The sequence below is a fragment of the Dermochelys coriacea genome, chromosome 10 (assembly GCF_009764565.3).
Source record: "Dermochelys coriacea isolate rDerCor1 chromosome 10, rDerCor1.pri.v4, whole genome shotgun sequence".
NCBI lineage: Eukaryota > Metazoa > Chordata > Testudines > Dermochelyidae > Dermochelys > Dermochelys coriacea.
This window is the reverse complement of record NC_050077.1, coordinates 46404200-46425601: the sequence shown is the minus strand read 5'-3', so window position 1 is coordinate 46425601 and position 21402 is coordinate 46404200. Positions and strand designations below refer to the sequence as shown.

At 49.4% G+C, this 21402-nt stretch overlaps 1 protein-coding gene and 1 long non-coding RNA gene across 6 annotated transcripts in view; one reads left to right on the top strand and one right to left on the bottom strand.

Moving 5' to 3' along the window:
* Positions 1 to 21402, top strand: part of LOC119862884 (mucosa-associated lymphoid tissue lymphoma translocation protein 1-like) — a 55882-nt gene that overhangs the window by 16845 nt on the left and 17635 nt on the right. For 2 of the 5 annotated variants that reach the window (XM_043494261.1, XM_038420352.2), the window contains 6 exons: positions 2594 to 2620; positions 5323 to 5526; positions 13396 to 13573; positions 16569 to 16643; positions 17668 to 17795; positions 19026 to 19157. In XM_043494261.1, the coding sequence (XP_043350196.1) occupies positions 2594 to 2620; positions 5323 to 5526; positions 13396 to 13573; positions 16569 to 16643; positions 17668 to 17795; positions 19026 to 19157 (744 nt within the window). The remainder of the gene's footprint in view (positions 1 to 2593; positions 2621 to 5322; positions 5527 to 13395; positions 13574 to 16568; positions 16644 to 17667; positions 17796 to 19025; positions 19158 to 21402) is intronic. The other 3 variants (XM_038420355.2, XM_043494262.1, XM_043494263.1) reach the window with 3 other exon arrangements.
* Positions 14110 to 21370, bottom strand: LOC122456174. The gene is made up of 3 exons (XR_006274876.1): positions 21102 to 21370; positions 20058 to 20141; positions 14110 to 17244 (listed from the first exon to the last, which is right to left on the bottom strand). It is a non-coding gene; the product is annotated as an uncharacterized LOC122456174 (long non-coding RNA).

Below are 21402 nucleotides of genomic sequence, written 5' to 3'. Positions count from 1 at the left end.
CCCTGCTCGCCATGAGGCCTGGTCCCTCTCCGTGGCCTCACCCTGCTTGTCCTCTTTCTCCTGAGGCCCCACCCCCTGGCCAGGCCACAAGCTGGAGCCGAGCAGGGTAAGAGCTGCCCAGGGAGCCCAGGCCACTATGGGGAGCCCGGACCCTCCCCCTGTCCTGGGTGGGGTGCTAGGGTGCCTAGAGCAGCCCCTGGTCTGTGTCATCGCCCCATAGCACGGCCTTAGGGGGAAGAGGAGGAACAGGGGTGGGGCCATGGAAAGGGGTGGGGCCTCAAGGGAAGATGAGGAACAGGAGTGGGGCCTTGGGGGGAAGAGAAGGAGCAGGGGTGGGCCACAGAGAGGGGCGGGTCCTGATGGGCCCCCCACTTCCACCAAGGTTCCGTTGCTGTTGGGTAGCTCCCCAATTGTGGGGAAGTCCAGGGACTAGTTTGTATCCAGTATAACTCAGAGCAGCCTCACCGCTGAACTGGCCATGCCCTAGCCACACACCTGATGCTGGTCATGCCTTTTGTCTGGGGTTTGAGTCAGTGGTGCCATAAGGATGGCTATGCCAGATCTGCATCGGCTGGGGACTTTCCCATGCTGGGGGAGTCCTTGGCTAGTCTGTTCAGCTAGCTTTAGAGCCCCTTTGCAATGCAAATGGGCAGACTATGGAAGCTAGGCCAGTATCCCCACCATCTCAGTAACTGGTGGAGCCGTCACAGGGTGCAGGATGTGGTGAAACAGAGCCCTGCATGTATTCAAACAAACTGAAACAAGTAACAGCTGCCCTAAACTACACGACAGAGCCAGTGCCCACAAAATACAGACGGCCAGAGGGAGATGGGGACAAATGGGCTATTTCCGAGGGAAGTGGATGGAGTCAGACCCCTCTCCCCATATAGAATTAGAAGAGTCACCACCCGACATGTTCAAACTCATGAGTCAGCTCCCCTGCCGCCCCCGACAAATCATGAGATTGGTTTAAAAATCATTTATAAAATAATTTACAAAATAATAAATGTGGTGGTGACCGAACGCACTCCTGTATTCACATCCTACATGCTATGGTAATAATCTCTGTACAAAACATGCCTCGTGAGGTATCATTTGAAAACTAATAGCTCACTGGTATGTGTCAGCGAGTGAGGCGTGCTATCCTTCTGGGTTCAGATAATCATTCCAAACCATATGGCAAGTAAGATGGGTCACCAAATAGCTAAGCCAATATTTGTCAACCAGTGAGTCACACCCCCGGTGGGTTACTAAAGGCAGTTGCGGTGGTGGCAGGGGGGAAGGGGGGCACAAATCTAAAGCAAAGAAAATCTCACTCTCCCACTCTCTGCCCCCCCTTACCCTGCATGGTCAAGTGCTCTCCATCAGCCTCTCAAAACACACACACAACTCAGTTATCTAGGTTTACCCTTGTTAGCACTGGCACCCTTTTCCCTGACTTTTGTAATAAATGTGAGGAGGTCAGGCACTTTTTGACTTTGAATTAGGGGTTGCCAGCCTGAAAAGGCCGAGAACTGCTGGCCTGAGCGATTTGGGCTGGAGGCTGATGTGATTGGAGATTTTGATTTTGTTTTTCTTTTCCTTTGCCATTCGGGGAGCAGATAGTTGCACAGGCAGAGAGTAGCAGCCCAGGGGCAGAGGCAGTTCCTAGCAGGATGCCCTGAATATGGAGAAGCACTAGACTACATCAGGAACAAGAAGAGACAGGCTGGTGGCATTTGGGTCCTCCCCTTCATCCTGCCACCTGCCCCTCTGCCATTTCCAATCTTCCACCATCAGCCCCCTCCTGCCCCTCCTCTGACCTTCATTCCATCAGACTTCCAGGCTGCTGCTATCAACCCCTGGACTCCTCCTTGTCTGTCTCCCTCCCTCTTGGAGTCTGACCCTGCTTCTCTGCCTTCCTTGCCAGTCCATCCCTGACCTTTGTCTTGGGGGGAATTCAGCTGCCATGCACCTTCCCACCCTCACTTCCTCAATTTACCTCACACACCATAAGGGGGGCTGGTTTTTGAGGAGTGGGTACTCGGCTCTTGCTGGGAACCAAGCCCCTTTCAGGGGTATCTGCTGAATACCCAAAATGCCCAGTTCCTTTTGAGAAGCTAGGCCAATATCTTTAGGGTGAGGCTGGTTTGCTAGAGGTCCTATGCATGGGGCAGCAAGTACCTGCTACCCCTGGGGCAGGGCAGGGAAGGAATGGTGCTCCTGGGAGGCACAGTTCCGCCTGCCTTTCTCTTGTGCTGGGGGTAGTAATGTTCGGTGATCCCAGCAACTCAGAGCTATGCTGGCTGACATATTGGGGGGTAAAGCTGGGCCCTGCCCCGCTCATCCCCTTGGTGCAGAGCAGCAGGCATCTCTGACTTACTCCTGTGTAACATGAAAGCTCAATGCCTCCATCCTGGCCTTGGGCTTCTCACCCCCTCTGCTGTTCTGTGTCAGAGTAGCGTGTGGAGCTGTTAGATGTAGCGTTATATTGGGGGGTGGCGGGGAAGGCCTGTTTAATCAGGGACTGTTGGTGTCAGACGACTGACCTGAGTTAGCACTTGGGATCCAGGGTGTGTGCTTGAGGGTTGATTTCCTCCCTGTCATTTTGCAGGTACGTGTCTGGCAGATCCGTTTTTTGGTGAGTGCTGTGTTTGTCTCTTCCTGTCAAAACAAACCTGTGTCCAAAGTGCAATGAAGCTGTAACTTATTTTGATTGACACACTCCTTCCAGAGGACCCAGCACCTGTCCTCCGCTCTAATAGCGCCTTGGCACATTTGTCAAATAAAGCTGTACAAATAGACCATGGAAGGCACCCCTCCCCCATGACTAGCATGTACCATCTCACACCACAGTCTCACAGATAAAATAGGAAACATTAGTTCTTTGAGTGATTGTACGTGTCCATTCCACTGCCGGTGTGCGTACTCCCCGTGAACCAGGGTCAGAGATTTTTCCCTTAGCTGTACCCATCAAGGTGGCACATGCGTCCTCAGCAATCTTATGCTGTTGCACGGTGGTAAAAAGGGTGGAGCTGCCTCTGACCACTCTAAGTTCCTTCTCCCCACTCATGATCAGTAGTCAGAGCCCATGGGCTCGCTACTGCAAGTTTCTCCCTTTATAAGTTAGTGATATTCATTAGTGTTAGATTAGTGTAGGTTTTCAGAGTTATTTTTTCTTGGAGCATGGGTTCCCCCTCACTCACAGGGTACTGATGCCTTGTACCAGGATATGCCTCAATTGTGGTGCACGTGTGGAGCCTTCTCCCATGTTCCACCTACCTGAAGTGCCTCAGTGAGGGTCATATTCAAGGTCACTGCCAGATTTGCAGGGACTTCAAACCCTGAACAAAAAAAGGGCACAGTGGTGATACTCCCCACAGATCCCAACCTGATCTCTCAGGACCCAGGTCACCTGCTACACCCCATCCCAGCCCAGCCACTCTCCAAGTTACAGCCTGGATGCTCTGTGGTTAACGCCACAGGAGGTGGAGTGTTTGTGGAACGTGCAAAACATTCTCCTGAGCAGCAGGAAGCCATCTACGAGGGACACTCACTTGTTCAAGTGGAAACGAGCCTCTTCTAGCCAACATGGTTTAGACTGTTAGTTCCACTTGAAACAACAAGACCTATCGACTAGTTCCATCTGGATTTAACCAGGCAGCAGTCTCCGTTTTCTACCCACCAACTGCAGACCACCCAGTGTTTTCTAATCCTGTGCCAGTCAGATTCGTAAAGGGTCTAGATAGGTTATATCCCCATGTCATGGATCCCACCCATCCCTGGGACCTAGATCTGGTGCTAACAAGGTTGGTGGGTCCACCCTTTGAACCAATGGCTATGTCCTCTTTACTGGATCTTTCTAAGAAAGCAGCATTTTTGGTAGCTATTACCTCCGTGAGAAAGCTGCTGGAGTTACAAGCATTGGCAACTGACCCTCCTTACACAGTTTTTTATAGGGACAAGTTATACGTATATCCACACTTGAATTTCCTGACTAAGTAGCATCAGAATTCAACCTCACTCAAGGCATATGCTTACTGACTTTCTTTCTGAAGCCCTATTCTCATAAGGATGAGGAGAAGCTCCATAGCTTGGGTGTTAGAAGGGTGTTAGCTTTTTACTTGGACAGAACTAGGCCTTTTAGATCATCATCCCATCAGTTTGTGTCATCATGGCCAGGAAGAAAGGCCTTTCAGGCTTGACACAGAGGATTTTATCCTGCATACGCCTGCACTATAACGTTGCCAAGGTGCCCTCTCCATGCAGTGTGGCAGCACTCTGCAAAATGTCAAGTAGCTTCCGCAGCTTTTTTGGACCAAGTACCTAGAGCAGACATTTGTAGAGCTGCAACTTGGTCATTGGTACATACCGGAACTACTCATTGTGCTGTATCTCAGCATTCCAGAGACAATGCCAGAATGTGTAGATCTTCAGTCATTGTTCAGGTCGACTCTGAAACCCACCTGCAGGTTAAACTGCATGTGAATCACCTGAAGTGGAATGGACAGGAGCAATCACTTAAAGAAGGAAAAAAACGGTTATTAACTTGTTCTGTAATTGCTGTTTTTCTGTAACTGCTTTCCAAGTCCATTCCATGACCCATCCTCCTCCCCCTCTTTGTTGGAGTCTGTCTGGTAAGAAGGAACTGAGGAAGGTCCAGGGTGGCTCCACCCACACCAGGATGAGGAGGCTGAGGGTGCATGCACTGCCTTGACAGGTATTGCTAAGGGAAAAAACTTTGACTCTGGTGCACTGGGTGCGCACACACCTGAAGTGGAATTGACACATGCAACACATCTCAAAGAACAACAATTACAGAACAGGTTAACTGTTTTTAATGCTCCTGTGGGGCAACTCCAGAGCACAATGGCCAGCCAAATTAGGTGGGTCAGGCCCTGGGGTAGATGGATGGGGCAGGACGCAGGAGTCTTTCTCCAGCGGAGCCTAGTCTGTGGCCTTTGTGCCCTTGCCTTTCTGTGGCTTCTGTGGCCTTGTTCCACACTATGTGCTGCCTTGCGGGGAGGAGAGTTCTGGGCCATGCGGGGAGTTCAATGTACCAAATCCTACCCTCCTCATGTAGTGGGATTGCCCCTGTTCAGCCCTGACTGGCACGGGGCAGAACGTGTCCCCAACAATGAGCAATCAGACCTCTGCCTCCCCCACCCTGCTTCCTGGGCTGCTTCCTGATCAAACAGCCTTGAGGAGTCCTGCAATTTATGTATAACCTTGAGTAACCAGCAGAACCCATTCCAGGAGCTTTGGATGCTGGAAGATCAATCAAGGACCTTGCTCCTTGCTTAGACACTTACATCTTTGCTTATCACTTGATATTTCTGCCAGCAACAGACAAGGTCGCACTTTTAGTGGGCAACAACCATTATTGGAATCATCCGCACCTAATGGCTCCCATCACTGATGTGTTTGAACTCGGCCTTCTCCTAAAGCGACTGGGATTCCGGGTGGTCTCCCTCCTGGACCTGAACAAGACAGAGATGCTGATAGCTGTCAATCAGTTCCTGCAACTCCTGGGGAAAGGAGTCTATGGTAAGTTGCAACCTGAGAAGCTCTCCAAAGCCACCTTCACCAGAATACAGGCCAAGCAGACAGCCACCAGCAAACCAGAGAGCAGTTAGCAGTGGTCATTAGTATTTCAGGGGGTGTGGCAGTGAGCCCTGTGTTAAGGTAGCCTTACATTTTCTTTATCAAATTGTTCTGATTGTTGGGTGCTTTTTGTTTGTTTGGTGGGGGTTTTTGGTTTGGTTTTTAAAGCTCTAGATCCTCTATGGTTTGCAGCAGGACTTTCTCCCATCAAAATACTCTTCAGCCCAGGGGAAGATGCATTGGGCAGGGAAGCAGGAGACCAAGAAATCACAATTCTTCTACAGATTGGTGTTAATCACTGTGCCCTTGTCACACGCTCACAGGCCCCGTACTCTCTCAACTCTGTACGGTCTCTGGGAGGCATCCCTTTCAGTGTGACAGCCCTTGTGAGGGGTCACTCTCACTCTTGGGGGTTAAGCCCTGGGCTCCACCACCTCCTGGAGCTGCACCTCTCTGAGTCTTCAGCACGCCTGTCTCTCTCTGCGAGTCCCTTCAGGGAGTCCACTTGCTCTTGACCCCCGGGGCCTCCACACCCAGAGGGAGCAATGCAACCCTGATCTCTAGACTGCAGTGACTCTCAGCCAGCGTAAAACTGAAGAGTTTATTGAACATCTGAACACAGCACAGGAAGTTCTCAGGGCTGTTGAGCCTAGAAAGTTCCAGCACCATCCAACTGAGTCTATCCCAGTCCAGGTTGGCTCAGGCTGCTCTTTGTCCCCAGTCCAGAAGCAACCTCCTTTCAGTCAACTATCCTACATCACCACCCCAACAGCTTCTCCTCCGTCCTTTGTCTTCTTTCCTAGACAAACAGTTCACTGGGACCCTCTCTCCTCTGTTCTTTGTCCTCCCACTGGCCAGAACCAGCTGGCTTCCAAGCTGGGGTGGGTCTCTGGGTCACCAGTTGCTATGTACCACTGTGTCCAGGCTGTTGACTGGGATCCGGGCTGCAAGATGAGGTCACACCTGGTCCTCTGCAACAACAAACACCCTCTCCCACCACCTCATTAAACATGCGGCACACATGCAAACCATTAAAAAAAATCCCCTGCTTCATCACTGCCCTTTACAAACCCATGCCATTGAGAAGTTACATGAGCTGGGAACAGAACCAGTTCTCCTATGGTTGCCGCAACTCTTAGCCACATTTTTGCATTTGGCTATAGTGTCAGCAAAACAGGGCTAAGCATGCATATTTAACCCACTGTTTCAATGTGTTATGCTTCCTCCACTAGTGGCTGGTGCACATAGTATAATTGCCGTCTGCTGCTTGTTGATGGAGGTAGCCCCTTAGCTCAAGTCATCCAGCTCTGTGGTGCAATGTGGAAAGTTGGGGGAGCAAATGCTGCTGATAATAGAGGGTGTGTGTGTTGTGCTGTACAGGAGGTCAGATAAGATAATCACAATGGTCCCTTCTGGCCTTGGAATCTATGGACTCAGCCCCCTTGTGTGCATACATGATGATACAGTTTCTAAATATATTATCACAGACTAGTTTTTTCATCAGGCCCCCTGCCTCATTCAGAGCAGACTGGAGCTGCTCTGGGGATGAATCAGGGCAGTGTAGTGAAAGAGGCTGTTGACTGTAGAATCCCTGCCTCATTGGTTCAGAAGTTGGAAGGTGTGTAGCGAATGTAGCTAAGGTGTAACTGCTACCCAGAAGAACTGGGATCTATTGCCAGCTCTGCCACAGAGCTCCTGTGTGGTGCTAGGAACTCATTTAAACCACATTTTTCACAGCTGGACACTAATTGTCAGTTCCTCTTTTTCTGGATGCCCACCTTGAGACACCTGGCTTTTGGTTTGCAGAAGTGCTGCAACTGAAGTCAATTGGAGCTGCTCTTTCAAGCTGTAAAGTGCTACAGAAATGCTCAGACCTCAGAAAATGCAGTCCTTCGGTGTCTCCGTTTGGGAACCCAAAATTAGTGGACACTTTTGACAATTTTGGCTTTAACCCCTCTATGCCTCAGTTCCACATACGTAAATTCATGCTCAGTTATCTCATGTGTGGGCAGTGAAGATACATTTATTTATGTTTGTGAGGCTGTCACTATGGTAATGAGTACCAGCGAAAGGCCCATGAAGCAGCTTATCATTCCATATTCAGTGCAGCGTTTGCAGGGTGTGCAGTAAATAAAGTTGGGGCCACATACACCTCTATCCCAATATAACATGGTCCTCGGGAGCCAAAAAATCTTACCGTGTTATCGGTGAAACCACATTATTTCGAACTTGCTTTGATGTCGAGCATTTCTGTTATTAATACAGTATATGACACAAGAAGTTTTATTCTTGGTGTTGTTTTAGAAAGGGCGCATCTAATATCATCCTTCACATCAAGCCCGGGGTCGGGACTCGCAGCTGCGGGATCAGGGCTTGCAGCCATGCGTCCCTGTCGGGGTCGGGGCTCACAGCCCGGCACTGGGGTCGGGGCTTGCAGCCATGCGTCCCTGTTGGAGTTGGGGATCACATCCCGGCACAGGGGTCAGGGCTGGCAGCCACGTGTCCCTGTCGGGTTCGAAAGGTTAGACTTTAACTTGGGTAGAGTAAAAAGGTATTTTCTTTCTAAAATCACAATTTTGGGGTTCAATTTTTATATGCAGGCATATCTGCTTCACATAATACATACACACAAGGGGGCTGAATTATAGTTGCATGGGCAACATAAATCTGGCATAAGGCTAATTTTGCAACTTTAATACCATTATTTTAATTTAGTTTATATTTATATATTATATTAAAACACATTTTAAGGTTGCAAAAGCAAGCACTCAGAAGTTAGGAAGTGCCAGAGTCCAGGTTGCCTGTGAAAATTTAATTCACCCCTTGTACATATGCATTGTGGTACAGTCTTTAATTACATGATCATGTACTATGTTTTCCACAGCACCCCTGCCTCATTCAGTGCACAGGATGGACAGTGCTTACTGAATAGATAATTCAGTATCTCTGTTTAACCTCATATTCAGTTTGTGGGCCCCTTCCTTATTTACTGCACCCACTCCAAAGCTTACACTGCATACAGAATTATTCATTTCCTCATGGGCTATCCTGTGGTGCTCTCATGGTCTCTGAATTCTTTACAAACATTAATGCATTTATCTTCACAACACCCCTGTGAAGTGAGGGACAGGTATTATCCCCGTTTTATACATGAGGAACTGAAGCACAGAAATTAAAGGAAAAAATTGTCAACTCATTTTGGGTGCTGAATTTGAGAAGCCTACAGCCTTATGTAGCATTTTATATCACTTCACATAATCATTGCATAACACACATTGACTTCAGTTATAGTTGTGAGCGTTTGATACCTCTACAAATCAAACCACCGGTGTCTCAAGTTGGGTACCCAGAAAATGGGAAACACACAGAGGCCACCTGTGAAAATTGTGGTTTAAGTGACTTGCCTGGCACCATGTAGGAATTCTGTGGGGACAGGTGGCAATAGAATCCAATTCTCCAGGGCAGCATTCAACTGCCCTAACTACGAGCTCATCCTTTCTGCAGTCCCCTGCCTCATTCACTACACATTTTTCAACTTCAGCAACAACTGAGGCAGGGTCCTATAGACAACAGTGGCAGTGGGAATGAGGAAAAATGGTGCAGGGGTCCTATGGAAAAAATTGTATATGAGTGTGTAATTATATACCATCATGCATATGCACAGGGGAGGTGAATTAAAGTTACACAGACATGCTTAATTCTGGCATTTCCTAGCTTTTGAGTGTTTGACTTGCCAAACTTTAATAATGTTCTTTTAACACCGTTTTTATATAATTTTCTAAGTTTTTTAAAAACGTAAAAATTGAAAACAAAAATTCCAGCCCGTGGAATGATGCTGACCTTCTCACTGGTCATCAGCAGGGTTAGGATCTTGAGATCCAAAGCACGGTTCTCCTTCACTAGAGCTAATGGAGTAACTGGGAGCAGTAGAAGCTTTTATCTTTTCTGCGGAGCAGCCACTAGAGAGGGGTGAAGACATGTTTTGCTGGTGGGCTTCACAGCTATATGCTGAGACTCAGGACTAATGGGTTCAGTTCCAGTTAGTGCAGTGTTCTATAGTGGTTAATAGGGTTGACAACATTGTACAGTAACTCCTCACTTAAAGTCGTCCCGGTTAACATTGTTTTGTTGTTAGGTTGCTGATCAATTAGGGAACATGCTTGTTTAAAGTTGCGCAATGCTCCCTTATAATATTGTTTGGCAGCCGCCTGCTTTGTCCACTGCTTGCAGGAAGAGCAGCCCATTGGAGCCAGTGGGGGCGGGGGGGGCTTGGAACCAAGGTGGACCGGCAGCCCCGCATCAGCTCCCCTAAGTTCCCTGTGCAGCATCTGCCCAGCAGGCTTCCAATTGCCGGCAGTTCAGCTGTCCCTCCCTGCACTGCCTTGTGCTGCTCCTGCCCTCTGCCTGGGAGCTGCTCCCGGGAGCCTCCTGCTTGCTGTGCGTGGGGGGGAGAAGAGGGGGCTAATGTCAGGGTGTCCCGCTCCCACTGCTCCTTTCCCCCTCTTACCCCCTCTCCATAAAGCAGGGCGGGACACGACAGGGCTCAGGATGGAGGGAGCTTGCTGGCAGCAGCTGTTGTCTCAACTTGCTGACCTACTTGAAAAGGCAATGTACTTAGAGTGGCGTCAGCATACTTAAAGGGGCAATGCATCTCACACACACACACACACAGTGTGTCTCTGTCTCTCTCTGCCATGAGGTCTCCCCTCCCTTCGTTTGTGCTGCCTTGTAGAGTGTGAGGCTACGTTTACAACAATGTGCTAACCCTTGAGGGCTCAGCTGAGAGCTGTTCATCATTTAGCAGTAAGGCATTCCCTGGGAAGTATCCCACTCTCTGACTTCACCACCTCAACCAAGCTTCACAATCATCATTGCTGTGTACAGTATTAAATTGTTTGTTTAAAACTTATACTGTGTGTGTGTCTGTATGTATGTGTGTGTATGTGTATATATATATACATTCTGTATGGGGCGCAAGTTGAGTCAGCAGCTGCAGATGCTGGTTTCCCTCTGCTGCAGTGCCATGCACTGCCGGGGTAGGGACTGCAAGAATGGGTGTGGACTCGGAAGGCACACCTAGAGGAGGCTTTGCTACAGCCAGCAGGGGCACCAGTTCAGATTTCAATGGGGGTGTGTGTGTGCAACTTTCAGCAGGGCCTAGAGATGGAGGGGGAGCTGGGCCAAATCTGAGTGGCATTGCAATCCCATGTGCCAGGTCAAGTTGTCAACTGGCAGCACTTTGCAAAGAGACATGCTCGAGCCCCACTCTGTCAGGGATTCAGGTGCCAGAACAATGCTCCTGACCGCTCCGGCAGCATTACACCCCTGGTGGAAATGAGGGATAAAAGGCATCCCAAACCGATTTAGTACAGGCCAGGCAATTTTTTTATTTAAATAAGGGTCGACCCTTATAATACAAGATTGTTGGCAACCCTGCATGGTTACAGACCCTTCTGCCCCTGCATCTCCAGCCTCTTCCTGTCAGTTTCTGGCCCTATTCCACCATCCCCTCTGCTCCCTCCCCACCCTCCAGCTCCAGCCTCTAACCCTCCTCTTTCCCCAGCTTGTTTCTGCCCTCCCAATGCTGCAACTGTTTCCCCTCCTCACCTCCCCCTAACCTCACTCCTCTTGTGTTTAAGTCAGAGGACTTCCTCCACCTCCCCGCTGCCTGGGGGCCAGCAGGCAGAGCATTGAGAGGATAGGAAGTGGTCTCTCTGCTCTCCGTTGTAGTGCCTTCTGTCACAGCAGCCCCCCCGCAAGCTGGGAGGAGCAATTGTAGGGAAAGTCCAGCTCAGCCCCGGCATGGCACCATCTCAGTCGCTCTGTGAGGATGGGGCATTTGCCATCTGGTTGGCATGTAGATGCTGGGACAGGCTGGAGTATGTGCTAGGATTACTTGGGGAAGTTCTCTGGCCTGTGCTATGTGGGAGGGCAGACTAGGTGATCACAACAGTCCCTTCCGGCCTTGGAATCTACGAATCTATCTTCCAGGCAGACAGAATCTTTGGTACATGCAAACTGATTTTTCAGACACTTAAACTAAACAAATGTGGGTAGATTCTCATGAGGGCAGCAAACAGCACCTCCCTAATACCAAGGTGACTATGTGCCAAATGTCAAGTCCCTGCTCCAAAATACAGAGCTGCTAGAACTCCTCAATGAAATGGTTGTAATCATTTTTTTAACATGGGGAAAACAATGTATTTTTCTGCAGCCTCATTTTCAGAAACAGCTGAACCATTTTAGCTGAATCTTCCCAGAAATATTCAGCTTGAGGCAGACACTTGGCATGGAATATTTTAGCCCAGTTATTGGCAAAGTTATAAGCAACTGAAAACAGGTTCTTATAATGGGAAGTGTTAGGCAACCATAACTATTGGCAGTGCTGACTATTATCAGATACACATAGCTGTATTAAAGAAACATTAAGGATGCAAAATTGATTTAGTTCCAATTTGCTGCATGATACAGTGACCCTCGCTTAAAGGCAAAGGTTAGAAGAGCTGATGTGCTAGTTTCTCTCCTCCACTGAGATCCACTCAGCACAAGAGGTGAGGAGGGCGCCATACATGAACTGGTTACAGCTCCCTGATTCCCAGGTGTGGCTACTCCAGCCCCACCTCTGCAGCTCCTGAAGTTCTACTGAACTGAGGAATGAAATGATGAGAGGTGAATGCTTTCAGGTGCTCAGGTCCCCAGTAGGGAGCTGCAATCTATGGATGGATTTGTTCAGTCAGGAGGAGCTATGATGAAGGTCTAATTTTGGCAATTAATTGATCTTCGACTACTAGCAGTAGATATGCCCAATGGCCTGTGATGGGATGTTAGATGGGGTGGGATCTGAGTTACTACAGAGAATTCTTTCCTGGGTGTCTAGCTGGTGAGTCTTGCCCACATGCTCAGGGTTTAGCTGATCGCCATATTTGGGGTCAGGAAGGAATTTTCCCCCAGGGCAGATTGGCAGAGGCCCTGGGGGTTTTTCTCCTTCTTCTTCAGCGTGGGGCACGGGTCACTTGCTGGAGGATTCTCTGCATCTTGAAGTCTTTAAACCACAATTTGAGGACTTCAATAGCTCAGACATAAGTTAGGGGTTTGTTACAGGAGTGGGTGGGTGAGATTCTGTGGCCTGCATTGTGCAGGAGGTCAGACTAGATGATCATAATGGTCCCTTCTGATCTTAAATTCTATGATTCTATGTCAGCAGAGGCTCTGAGGAGGACAGGTTTAGGCTGATACTAGAAAGGGCTTCTCTCAGATTTGTAGGACTTAGGACCATTGGCCAGGTGATGGTGGGGGAGCAGGTTAGGTTAGACCGACACTCAAATGGCAGCCAGGTTATTGCCTGCATAGTGAGGTGTCCCCACCATGAATGGGGGGGAACAACACACCTGCTTTGAGGCCTCACAGAACCTGTGAGGAGGGGGGTGAGTTGTGTTGTCACATACCCATTCTGAGGTGTCGCAACGCCTGGGAGGAGGAGGTGGGATGTGGTGCCACACACCTGCTCTGAGGTTTTTTAGTGCCCACGACCAGGGGGTGGGCTGTGGTGTAACACACCTGCTCTGAGGTGTCGTAGTGCCCAGGAGGAGGAGGTAGGCTGGGATGTTACACGCCTGCTCTGAGATGATACAGGATCCCATGAGGAGGGGAGTGGCTTGGTGTAACACATCTGCTATTTGGTGGGGGAAGGGAGGCGTGCTGGACATTGGAGCAGTTGCCCTGGTAACAAACAGCACCCTGTGTTTTCCATGCCTCTCGGCGCAAAGCCTGGCCTCTTCCCGTAACTCTCCCTCTCTTGTCCATGGTTTGCAGCCATATTCTACTATGCTGGGCATGGATACGAACATTCTGGGAGAAACTACATGGTCCCCATTGACGCCCCACAGCCCTACGCCCCTGAGAACTGCATCAGCGTGCAGAGGATCCTCCAGAAGATGCAGCAGAGGCAGACAGCCCTCAACCTCATCCTGCTGGACACCTGCAGGAAATGGTAAGTTCTGTTCCTTTCCCCAACCTCCCAGGGACAGTGGGGTTAGCAGTAGTTGCTTTCACCACCCAGAGGGGAGACCGGGAAAGAACCCCTGACTTTGGCTCAGTTCAGCTGGCTCCTTTGGCACAGGCTTAAAGTTCATGGTGTGAGAGGTGGCCATTGGCTTCTAAGGCTCTGCTCACGTGATTAAAGCTACACACACCCAACTGCCATGCTGAATCAAGGCCTTAATTAAGAGATAATGACAGTGAGCTTAACTCCAGGCCCATTGGGGCCCACAGACGCCTCTGGCCGTGAACACTCTTCAGCAGGAGAGTAAGCTGGAGAGTGCCTCATTTGAGCAGACCCCTTGCCTGAGCATTCTGTGAGGGCAGGTGCTGGGGGGAGCTGTTGTCCTCTCATGGGTTGTCCCAAGCCCTACCATCCTCCCCAGGACGTGACAGAGGAAAATTGTAACCACAGGGTAACTTCCACTTACTTGCCAGAGAGTTGGAAACTCCCAAGAAATAACCACAAGCACACACAATATCTCAACACAGTAATTATATTAAACAGGAAACAGAACAGGGTAAAACAGGATTACCGGTGCCCACACTTATAATACCTGTGAATTTCCCCAGTCATGAGACCAGATACAGCAAATGTAAAAATTAGTGTCCCATTGGTATGTGGACTTGTAGGGGCCCTTGATTACCTGTGAAGAGCTTTAGTGCCTTCATGCTTTGGAGCAGAAACATGAAATTTGGCAAGGGGGTGGTCCTGGGGTTAAAGAAGAGTCTTTTGTTGTCTCCGTGGAAATCTGTCCAGATATGGCCAAGTTGTAAGCTGCAGAAAATCACCACTTGCACATTTGAAGTAGAGCTTGTTAGAGGCTTGTTGCTCAAATCTGTGATCATTCCATCTGCACTGAGCATGCTCCCTAGCAGGCAAGCATTAGACTCACTGGAGCCCCAGGACAGAAACTAAGGAGTGGGCCCCCACCCTGCCTCCCTTACTTACTCACACATTGGATTTCTGCAACATTTTTGAAGCTGAAGCCCTCCTCCTATGTGTAGCAGTGCATTAAATGGACAAATGCACAAATAGTGCATTAAAACTAGCCATTTGGTAGATGCCGTTCCCATTTTCTGTTCCATTTAGGTTTTTTGCCTGTACACCTCACTGAGATATCTGAGCACTTTGGGATCTTGGGACTATGAGGACCAGGACAAAGTGATCTATGTCTGGGGCTGTCATTATTGGGCTACCTTGTGCCAGATTCCAGTTGTACTTGCACCTGCTTTACACAGGTATCACGTCATTGAATTCAGTGGAATTGCTCCTGGTTTCCCCCTGCGTGAGAACAAATCAAGCTTATTGTCTTGTTGGCATTTCTAGGGCATGTCGCCTAAGACAAATGGACATAAATCTCCTCCCACCTACATGGCACATAAATAATTGAAGCCAGTGAGCTACAGTGATGTAAATGAGATGAGAATCAGCCCCAGTGTCTGGGCACTAACCCTGCTCATCGTTTCCATTGCCAAGGATGTCTCTGCTCCATCATGCTCTGAAAACATGTTCCAGCTGAGCCTTGTCCTCAGTCAAGGCAAACAAACCCGAACCGATTTTTCCACTCCTTTTGCTAGGCAGGCTGTTCTGTCGCTGTGTGTGTGTGTGTCTGTTTGCACCAAAGCAGCTGAGCGTAGCCCATGGATTAGACACACATTGCACACTGTGTGGGGCCAGTGAGGGCTCTAGCCTATTCTGGGATATGACGTCTTGTTGTTCCTCGTGTCTGGAATCCTCTAGCTGATCATGTGTTTGTCTGGAGCAGCTGAGGGCAGATAAATCTATCCATTCATTGATTTTATTTAGAAACGTACCTCATGCCTGTGTTTGTCATTTCTGGGTGTGTTTGAAAGGTAGGTGCAAGACAGACAAACATTGCCATCCAGTGGCCCCCTGGTTCCTGGTCACAAGTTATAAACAAACAGCCTGCTGTCTGCTGCTGACTTTATGAAACGGACATCCTGTACCTCCTCCTCAGCAGGCCAGACCACAATAGAGCAGATAACACTGCTGCGGAGAATACTCTGGGCCTGGCTCTGACCTCAGTTCCACATGTGCAAACTGGGAGTGACTCCACTGCACTAGTGTAAACCTGGTGTAAATGAGAGAGACTCTGGCCCTCCCTATGCACAGGTATCTTCAGTACCCAGAGATATTGTGCAAAGCTAATTCTTCCCCGGTAGGCTGCAGATAGCAACCTCCTATGCAGAACCCGTGATTAAGGCCATGCACAAAGGATCTCTCAGGCACTTTGTGGTGGAAGTCAGGCTTTTCACACCAAATCAGCCCTGACGCCCTTTACCTGATCTTGGAAATTATGGGCCAACTCCTTGGACACAGCAAGGCCACTCTGCACTAAAGCTGCCCTAACAGGGCAGTGGGGGATTCCTCTGACATTGTGGATGGCTGGCTGGCCTAGCGAGCTCCCTGGGGAAGGGAAGAAGTGTGTGCTCCAGCAATTCTCTCCAGTGTAGTAGTCCCTGGGGGCCAGTACGAACCAGTGTATGAGCTGTTATGAGTCCTGATGCAGTTCTCCACTATGCTGGTGGAAAACCAGCCCCAGGATCAGAGCCCCAAATGGCTCCTTTCCAGCTGCACTCTCAGCTCCACCAAGGAGTCAGCCCTACAGATTTCAGCCAGACATTTTCCCCTTTGCACAGCCCCAGCCGCACAAATTGCCCAGAGTCTGGCTGGGCTGGGGGAGCTCTCAGCTGTTGAAAAGACCCCATGGCCATTGCTACACCATCCTCCATGGCTTTCCTTGCAGGTAAGTGTTTAGAGATTGGGTCTGATGTAATTGTCAAGTGCATTGCTGTCACTCAGCAGATGTCATTGCATTGGACATACGGGTTCTGTTTGTGCCCAGGGATGGCACCACCCTGTACGTGTATGAAAGTGAATCCCCCTTCACTCAGTTCACACTGTTACATCCTTTCATTTCTAGGTACAACCCGCAGTGTGCGCTGTCGCAGGTGCAGCCGCTGGAGCCCTGGGGGAATACGGTTTATGGCTATGCCACGTAAGTATCTGCTGATTGCTCATGGCTGGAGACCTTTGGCACTTCCCAGTGCTGTGGCTTGAGGCACTTGCTTCTGCAGGGCTGGAACTCTGGCCATCAGATCAAGTGTCATTGACGGGGAGGCGCTGAGAATGCCAGAAGCTGCTATGGCCCTGTCTCCATTTGCCAGCTAGTACTGCTGCTGCTGGACATCCCTAGTGCAGGCAAGGCCTGTCTCTGATCTCTGGTTCTCACACTTTCTCTCTGGCTTTCCTGATGTGTACCCTCATCTCTCCCTACAGCCCTGTGCTGGCAGCAGCTGTGGCTGATCCACAGTTAAGATTGTAGCACCCTTTTGTGGCCTAATATCAGTGAGTATTTGTAATGGAGTCTCTCGCCCACAAGCCAGGACACATCCAGCCTGAGCTGTAGGATCCTAAAGTTAGATACAGAACTGGCTGCTCTGGATGGCAGCACCTCCTTCAGCGCTACAATTGGATAATTCAATTGACACAGCCTGGGGCAGTGCACAGGGCACCCCATGGGTCAGAAAACTTTTCCAAGGCCAGGAGATCATTGTGGGGGAGATTTTCAGATGTGCTGAGCTGTCGTAACTCTGCCCCTGAAACAATACAATGCAGTTTAATTTTCATTAAAACAAGCCTCTGTATTACACTAAAATGCTGCAGATACGCCCAGTGGCTCACAATGCAAACAGCAACAGAAACTACAGAAAGGACATCAGTTCAATGCAACCTTATAACTAGAGGACCAATACTCTGAAGCAAATACAGGTGCTCATATTCCTTCATCCAAATAAGCAGCATATATTATTCCAATTTTTCAGCCCCTTGAGTTTGCAAGGATTCTGTATTATTCCCCCAAAATTGGCAATTGACTTTCCAGGGTCCCTCTTAATATGGCCAAAGCAATAACTAGGCCAATAGAAAGGGAATCCTGAATCAGTGTGTCTCTGGGGTTTATGGGTGCTCCTGCGCCACGTCAGTGTGGCAAGCAGCTGAGGGTTGTGTGCTTGCCTTCGAAGGAGTGAAGATGCAGAAGCCTATGAAGTTCAGGATGGGGAGTTCAGTTCTGGGATCTTCATGAAGTATCTGAAAAAGCACATTCTGCAGGAAAAGAAAGTGACCCACGTGCTGGAGGATGTGTTGGAAGGTAAATATTGCACCGGAAGTTGTTTAGTTAAAGCTGGAAGCTACTTGTTCCAGGTAGTAAAGTTGAGGTACAGTCATTGATCAAGGATTCAAAGGAAGGGGAGATAGAACAAACAGACAAATGAAAGGCCAGTCTCCAGGCCCAGACAGTGTGTCCAAGAGCATCAGAGTAATAAAATCCATCTCTCATTAAAATCAGTGAATACGCAGGGAGATGGCCAATGTATCTTTCTTTACAAAAGGCTCTAGAGGTGATCCTGGGCATTAGAGGCCAGGAAGCCTCACATCAGAGCAAAGTACACTGGTTTCATTAGAATAACAAACCACTGGGTGAAACTGGCATGCTGGGTATAAACCAGCACAGCTTCTGCAAATGAAAATCCTGCCTTTGCCATCTACTACAATTCTCTAATCATGGTAACAACAAAGCAGGGGTGACAGGAGAACCAGCTGATAGCATTTACCCAGTCCTTCAAAAATCCTTGGCAAAGCCCCTCGCAAGAGGCTATTAAGGAAATGAATTAGTAGTGTGTAGATGTGACAAGTCAGAAACTGGCTGAGACAGAAGCAAAGTGTAGAAAGGAATTATCAGTGGTCCTCAAGGCACAAGGGAAGGCAGTGGGGTCCCCATACTAATCTGGTTGCTGTTTGACATATTTGTGAATAATCTGAAAGAAGTGAGGTGGCAATGTTTGCTGATGACTCAGTGGCAGTTGAAATCCAGCGCGGACAAATGTGAGGTGAGGAGTGATCTGAACTCTGCATTCCACATTGCTGGGTTCTCAATGGACTGTACTCACTCGGGACAGGGACCTGGGGGTTGCTACAGGCAGCTACGTGAAACCTCTGCTCAGTGTGTAGGCGAGATTCAGAAACCAAACAGGATGTTAGGATGCGTAAGGAATGGGATGGTGAATATTCCAACACCCTAATATTCCACCCTTCGCTTGGCTCATGGGCGCAGTACTGCTCAGTAGCTCATAGAATACGCAGTGGGGGGTTCTGCGTTGGGCCAGGAGAGTGAGGGGGCGCAGTAGGAACTGTATGTGGAGAGACCGGAATGGCTGCAGGCACGGTGTGAGCCAGGCCCCCAATTTAGGGGGAAAATCCAAAGGCACAAAAAGGAAGTGGGCGCCCAAACCCCACTGACTCTCAGCGGGAACTGGCTGCCTCAGCACGCTTTGCACCTTATCCCTTTGAGCCATTCCTCAGGCAGCTCTTTCTCCCCCAGACATTGGCCGGGACCCCTTGGTAACTGGAAAGCAGGTGATGGAGATCAAGCACACTCTGAAGGAAGCCCGGGCACTGACAGACCCCATCTGCACCACTGGGCCGACTGCAGAGCTCTGGGGACACAGCCATGGTAAGAGACCAGTGCAGAGCCCTTAGCCACGCTGTCTCAGCCCTGGCCCTGGGGGTTCCAGGCAAGGTATATTAGCATCTGGCCCTTTAAATACATCTAACATCAATAGTGCACAATGTTGTATTTGGGTTTCACTGCTCCAGCTTCATGCTGCGCCCTGTTCACAGCCACACTGCCCCCCCATAAGGGGGCGCCTCAGGGTGCTGCGTCTCTGCCATCCCCTCCAGGAAGTGGTCCAGGCCAATGTTGTATTTGGGCTTCACTGCTCCAGCTTCATGCTGCGCCCTGTTCACAGCCACACTGCCCTCCCATAAGGGGGCGCCTCAGGGTGCTGCGTCTCTGCCACCCCCTCCAGGAAGTGGTCCAGGCCATGGAGAGGGCTAGCAGAGCTGTGGGAACCATTTTGGGAAGGGGTTGGGGTGGGTGAATCGAGAGGGGGCTGCTGCTGGGGTCTGGGCATATGGCACGGAATGGGGTGGGGGCCTAAGGGTCTCTTGCCATAAGTCAGATGGGGAAGAAGCAGCAGCAGCAGCACCCAGAGAGTGGGGAGCACCAAATAAAGGGAAGTCCCACTGCCACTGTCGAGCAAGAGGCTTTTCCTGGCCCTGCAGGGATTGGAGCAGGAAGCTTGCAAGGCAAGCCAGCTGGCTTGAAGAAGTGGGGCCAGTGAGGAGGTGACTCAGCTGCTGGCTGAACACTGAGCGATTCCTATCCAGGGACTTATAGTGGAAATAATGGGATGGGGCAAAGAGAAGAGCAGCAGCAGGGAATTTGCAGAATGGCAGTGGCAGGCTCAAAGAGGAGATCAATCCACTGGTACCCAGGGTAGCAGGCAGGTCACAAGGAGGTTCCCAGGGATCACTGCCCAGCCATGGGCCAGCAATTTACAACTATACATACCTTCCCACACTGCAAGGGTAACTCAAGCACTGCAGGCAGAGAAAATAATGGCTGGGACAGGAGGGGCACACTCTCAAAATGTAACTGTAAACAGAGAATCATCATCAAATGGGTGTAGTTTTAGTGGGGTTCCACAGGGATCAGTTCTTGGCCCTACGCTATGTAATGTGTTTATTAATGACCTGGAAGAAAACACTGATGTTTGGGGGAGTGATAAATAATGAAGAGGACAGGTCTCTGTTACAGAGTGATCTGGGTTGCTTGGTAAACTGGGCACAAGCAACCAATGTGCATTTTATTACATCTAAATGTAAATGCATATTGTGACATACCAGGGTATAATCCAGACTAATGAGCAGCTGTGTCACCCCTGCCCTGCAACCTTGGGTGCCTCTGTTTTCCAGAAGCTGGGAATGGGTGACAGGGGTTGGATCACTTGATGATTACTTGTCCTGTTCATTTTCTCTGGTGCACCTGGCATTGGCCCCTGTCGGAAGACAGGATACTGGGCTAGATGAACCTTTGGTCTGACCCAGTATGGCCGTTCTTCTGTTCTAACAATGCCTTGATAAAGTATCTCCCACCTGGGCTGCTCACAAACAGCCACCAGCATGGAAGTTACACCCAGAGTGTCTGTGTGTGACTGCAGCCTGTCAGCCATACTTGGGTTATACTCTGGCTCTCACCAGCCTCGGTTATACTGCAGAGTGACCCCAACATACCCCCAGATCCAGATTTCCCCCCAGAAATGTATGTCGTGTGCTGCCTAGACCTCTCGGGGACAATACAACATATTTTAAGTCTGTTATTCCTTAAAGGGAATAACATGCAGGGTTATTATCTCAAATAGTTATTCAGACACTTCAGTTTAAACACATTGGATTAGATAAAACAGTAAAACAAGTTTGTTAACTACAAGGAGAGAGATTTAAGTGAGTACAAGTCATGAGGCATAAAAGTCAGAAATGGTAACAAGGAAAACCAACGTAAGATGTTTACTAATACCTAAATTAAACTATATCAGATTCAAGCAAAATTTCTCACCATGTGCTTTCTTTCAGCAGTCTTACTGACCAGAGCCCATCCCCCAGAGTCCAACAACTGCTTCTTTTGTTGCTTCAGTTGCAGTGAATGTGATGGGCAGGCAGAGAGAGAGGGGATGCCTTGGGGTATTTGTCCCTTCTTTTGAAAGTTTCAGTCCCTCTCTTGAAAAACATTTCCAGCTGGGCACTAGGAGGCAGAAAGTCTATGTGGAAGGATGTTCCCCTTTTCTCACCAGCGAGCATCCTTTGTTTCCCTTCGTCTTGATGACTCTGTTTACTGCTTAAGGTAAATTAAGCAGAGC